Raw genomic sequence first — 4,510 nt, forward strand, 5'->3', positions numbered from 1 at the left:
AAGTCACATTAGAGAAACTTCCAGAAGTCCAAGACATAGAACAAATTGCTAAAGCTATTATTCATAAGTCAAAATCTGAAACCTGTCTAATCCTATTACATGAGCAAATATTCTTAAGCCAATTTAAGTCAAAATCAAAATGAATTTCCACTTAAAATATAAATTACAGTGCCCTACTTTTTAGAAAGAAAATCTGTGTTTTAGTCCATATTCACAGACAAATTCTAAGTAGAGTATAAAAACTGCTACCTCTAAGTAAAGGATTATTCCTCCCCAAAATCTACCTAATGTAAGAAATCAGAGTAAGCAAGACAATAATAAACCTCACAACATTATGCTAAGTTATTCACTTTGGTTAGTTAATTCAAGACCTCAAGATTACTTGTCACTGAGCTTAGAGACATAATGTTGCAATTAATTTATCCTATATTCCTCCCATGCTCAGTCTTGACTATGATATCCAACTTTGACTAAGCAATGTACAAGGAAAATGAGAGTAATGACACTAAGACCACACTAATTTAAAGAAGATGAAGAAAAATCAAACTGAGGTGGCAAAATCAATCTGTTAACTACAATAAGAGTTAATAGTCATTGAAGGGTTACTGAGTACCAGGGGCTGGGCTAATTCCTTACAGGGACTGTCATTTAATCCTCCCAACATCTGATGAACCAGGCACTATCAGCTACCTTATTTGACAGATGAGGACATTGATACAGAGACTGTTACTTGAACAAAGCCATATAATCAATAAGTAGAGAAATTGGCATTCAAATCAGGCTCACCCACCCCCAAACCAACCCCTCTGCCATAGCACCTTTAAGCAATGTCAGTACACTCAACGACTGGAACTAAAAGGCAAATTACAGCTAAGATTCCGACAAATGCACATTAACCAATGTTGTCACACACAGAGATCTTCCCAGCAACAGTAATCCACTCTCAGTTGTCAGAAGCCAGATAAACCTTGCCCAAATTTTTACAACTAGTGAATTATGGTTAATAGCTTGAAACTCTCGAGTCAGCCTACCTGGGCTCAAATCTCAACCTCACCACTCAATGGTTGTATGGCCACAGGTAAATTACCTAACTTTTCCACATCTCAGTTTCCTCATCTATAAAATGAAAATAATGGAAACTATTTACCTTGCAGTATTATAAGGATCAAATGAGTAAACATATGTAAAGCACTAAAATAGGGCCTAGAATAAAGCACTAAAAAAATTGTTATTATTAGCTATTATTTTTATTACTTAGGGCTGATCAAATATAAAGAAAATATCTGATAACCTCAGGAAAAACCATGCCCAAAATGAGAAGTGATTCAGATGGCTGTCTTAAACTTGAGAGATGGCAGAGTACAGCAGAAAAAGCGCAGGCTAGGGGAATTAAGATGCCCAAGTGCTATCTAGGCCACCAAAGCTGTGTGTGACCTTGGGCAAGTCACTTCATCTCTCTGGAGCCCCGTTTCCTCAATGTAAAAACAAGAATTTCACTATAATCTATGATTTCTGCTGCTAAGTCTTCAAAAATCAAAAGCTCATAAAAGGTTCTTGTATTCACTTTATAGCCATTAGGATGGCTACTAACAACACACTGAAAATAACAAGTGTTGGTGAGGACATGGAAAAACTGGAATCCTTGTGCATTGCTAGTGGGAATGTTAAAATAGTGTAGCCTCTATAGAAAAGCGTATGGCAGTTCCTCAAAAAAATTAAACATAGTATTACCATGTGATCCAGCAATTCCACTTCTAAATATAAACCCAAAAGAATTGAAAACAGAAACTTGAAGAGATATTTCTACACTCATGTCCATAGCAGCATTATTCACAACAGGCAAAAGGTGGCAGCAACCCATCCACACCTGAATTGATAAAGAAAATATGGTATATGCGTACAATGGAATACTATTCAGCCTTAAAAATAAGGGAGATTCTAACACATGATACAACATAGATGAATCTTGAAAACATTGTAAGTGAAATAAGGCAGACAAAAAAAGATAACTATTGTGTGATTCTACTTATATGAGGTATAGAGAGTAGTCAAATTCAGAACTGTTAAGTGACCTGCCTGAGGTCACCCCACAGTTGGAATTCAAACCCCAATAAGAGCAGGAGCTTCTTGCACTATACTGCACTGCCCACCCACTGTCTCCATCCTCTGGTCATCTCCATATGCAAGTTGAAACAAGAAGGCAGCTGGGAACGTCCATGTGGGCGACTTGAATTTTTTCTCCACTTTGCTAGTGACCACCAAAGTGCCATGAGTATTAATTTTGGGGTTACAAATAAACTTTTACAACTAGGTGAATTTGCAAATACAAAATTTCCAAATAATGAAGGTCAACTGTATCTGTTTTTAACTCAGCTCATTTACTATTTAGATAAGAACTATCAGAAGGTGCTGAGGAAAGAAATTTGCTCCAAATGGGAGTGGAGAGAGCATTAGGTGTATCTTACCTTGTTTTTGAGCTCGGAAAGGTTTTCCACCTCCATTATGGTGCTTTACACTTCTATCAGCCACAAAGCCAGAGGATAAAGTCACATTAGTGGGCTGGTTTCTCATTTTCTTAGCATGTTTTCTTTCTTTTGCATTAGACATTTCTGGGGAGAAAGTAACAAAGTTAGTACAGGGAAAGGGAACTTCCATTCAAAAATAAATTTAATAAATATTCATGTGATTCAATACTTCATTCTTCAATAAATCTTTATTTATTACAGGTGGATTGGTGATAGCAAAATGTTATCATGATATTGATATATAGCAGGGATTAATAACTAGGGCGATCTCTAGAGGAGCCATGAATGGTATTAACATAAAAAATCTGATTCAATAGAATAATGCTATTGATGCAAGAGACTATACTAGTACATTCCAGTTACACTGTCAAATAATTAAATCATATACCAATGTCGGCAACTGCATAAAGTCTATTGAATGAAAAATGAGGTATGAGATAAGATCCCTATGCCATGATAAAAAATTAAATTAACTAAAACATTTAATCAAAATTCTTGGGTAAAACATGAGCCACCTGAATCAGTAAAATATAGAACAGACTGTTCTGATATGATAACCTATATAAAAACTGAACATAAATTATTGATGTTTTCATTTCTACTACTGAGATGAGGCCCGCTGCACCTTTAATTTATAACAGCAAAAATATTTCAATTTGAAGGAAGGATAAAGGACAATAACTTGGAAGAGCCTGATGGATTTACTCAGTAATTCTCAATTCTCAACATCCCCCTTTTTTTCTGCATAGTTTCAAAGACCTGTTTTCTATTTTTAAATGAAATTCACTAATAACATAACCTACCAGACATGTATAAATTTTATCAATGCATGCCCTACAATATGGGCCCTAATTGTAATGCAAAGAACTAAAAAGTAATTTTAATAAATGATATGCATTTCTTATATGTAAATATTTCACCAAAATTGTATTAGATGACATGATGAAATAATGAAAAAACACTGAAAGTTCTTGAGCGGAAGTAGGAAAGCCAAAACCTGAGTAGTATGTGGGGCAAAATGAGGAGAATAAACAGGATTTTCTTATATTATGTTTTAGAAGCAGGGCAGGACAGGGATCCTACCTAACTTTTTTACTCCTGTTTCTCCAACACCTAGCGAAGTGCCTTGCACCAAGTAGGGGCTCAATGTATATTTGTTGAATGTACATATGTGCGCATAAACGAGGGAGTGAAGCGTGCCTGTAAAGCACTAATTAACAAAATAAAAACTAGCCAAGTATCACTCTTCTGACACAGCATGACGATTGCATAGCCGTCAAGTGACCAGCCCTGGGGCCCTTTGCTGGAGCAAGATCACTATCTTCCTTTTTGAAACCAGATCCCACACTAGGGCTCTGCTCAGATCAAAGGGGAACGCATAGAGACCTCGTAAAGCTCGAGGAGTACTCAAGAAAAGGGAACATGGGAGGGGCGGGAAGGTGGAAAAGGACTAAATCCCAGCGTGGTCCCCTGAATGATCCATCTCATTCCTCTACGGTGTAAGGAGAGAGGGTAAAAGCCCATTCCCAGAACGGCCTCCGCCCGGTGGGGCAATGCAACAAAATGACAAACTTAGAGGGCTCGAGCGCAGGGGCCGAAGAGGTGTGGGATCGGCAAGAGAGGCCCAGGAGCAGACAGCAAGGGAAGAAGGCAGTGGGGTCTGAGGGAAGAGAAGATATAGGGGGTGGGGAAGTGGGGGACAGTACGCGGACGCCGGGCAGGGTGCGTGCGTGCACACACACTCACTCACTCCCCCAAAGTCGCGGACCCTAACAGACACCAGCCCCTCATAACCTACCTGCTTGACGAACCGACGGAGGAAGCCAGGGCTTCCCGGTCAGAATGACAAGGCTCCGCCACAGTCTCCAAAACGACGTGAACGGTGAGCGAGCTGGAGGGCGCATGCGCCAGTGCGGCCGCTGTCTCCACGTGGCCGAGAGCCGCAAGGAAACTACAACTCCCAGAATGCTGAGCGAACCCCGCCC

The 4,510-nt window shown here is 39.2% G+C and overlaps 1 protein-coding gene across 1 annotated transcript in view; it reads right to left on the bottom strand.

The window, feature by feature from the left end:
• The window catches only part of POP1 (POP1 homolog, ribonuclease P/MRP subunit), a 32,937-nt gene extending 28,495 nt beyond the window's left edge, over positions 1 to 4,442 (bottom strand). The window contains exons 1-3 of the mRNA XM_074316321.1: positions 4,324 to 4,442; positions 2,466 to 2,609; positions 2,107 to 2,204 (exon numbers count right to left, since the gene is read on the bottom strand). Of these exons, the coding sequence (XP_074172422.1) occupies positions 2,107 to 2,204; positions 2,466 to 2,609; positions 4,324 to 4,429 (348 nt within the window). The 5' untranslated portion in view covers positions 4,430 to 4,442. The remainder of the gene's footprint in view (positions 1 to 2,106; positions 2,205 to 2,465; positions 2,610 to 4,323) is intronic.
• Between the last annotated feature and the right edge of the window lie 68 nt (positions 4,443 to 4,510).

This window comes from Rhinolophus sinicus, linkage group LG12, assembly GCF_036562045.2.
Source record: "Rhinolophus sinicus isolate RSC01 linkage group LG12, ASM3656204v1, whole genome shotgun sequence".
Classification (NCBI taxonomy): Eukaryota; Metazoa; Chordata; class Mammalia; order Chiroptera; family Rhinolophidae; genus Rhinolophus; species Rhinolophus sinicus.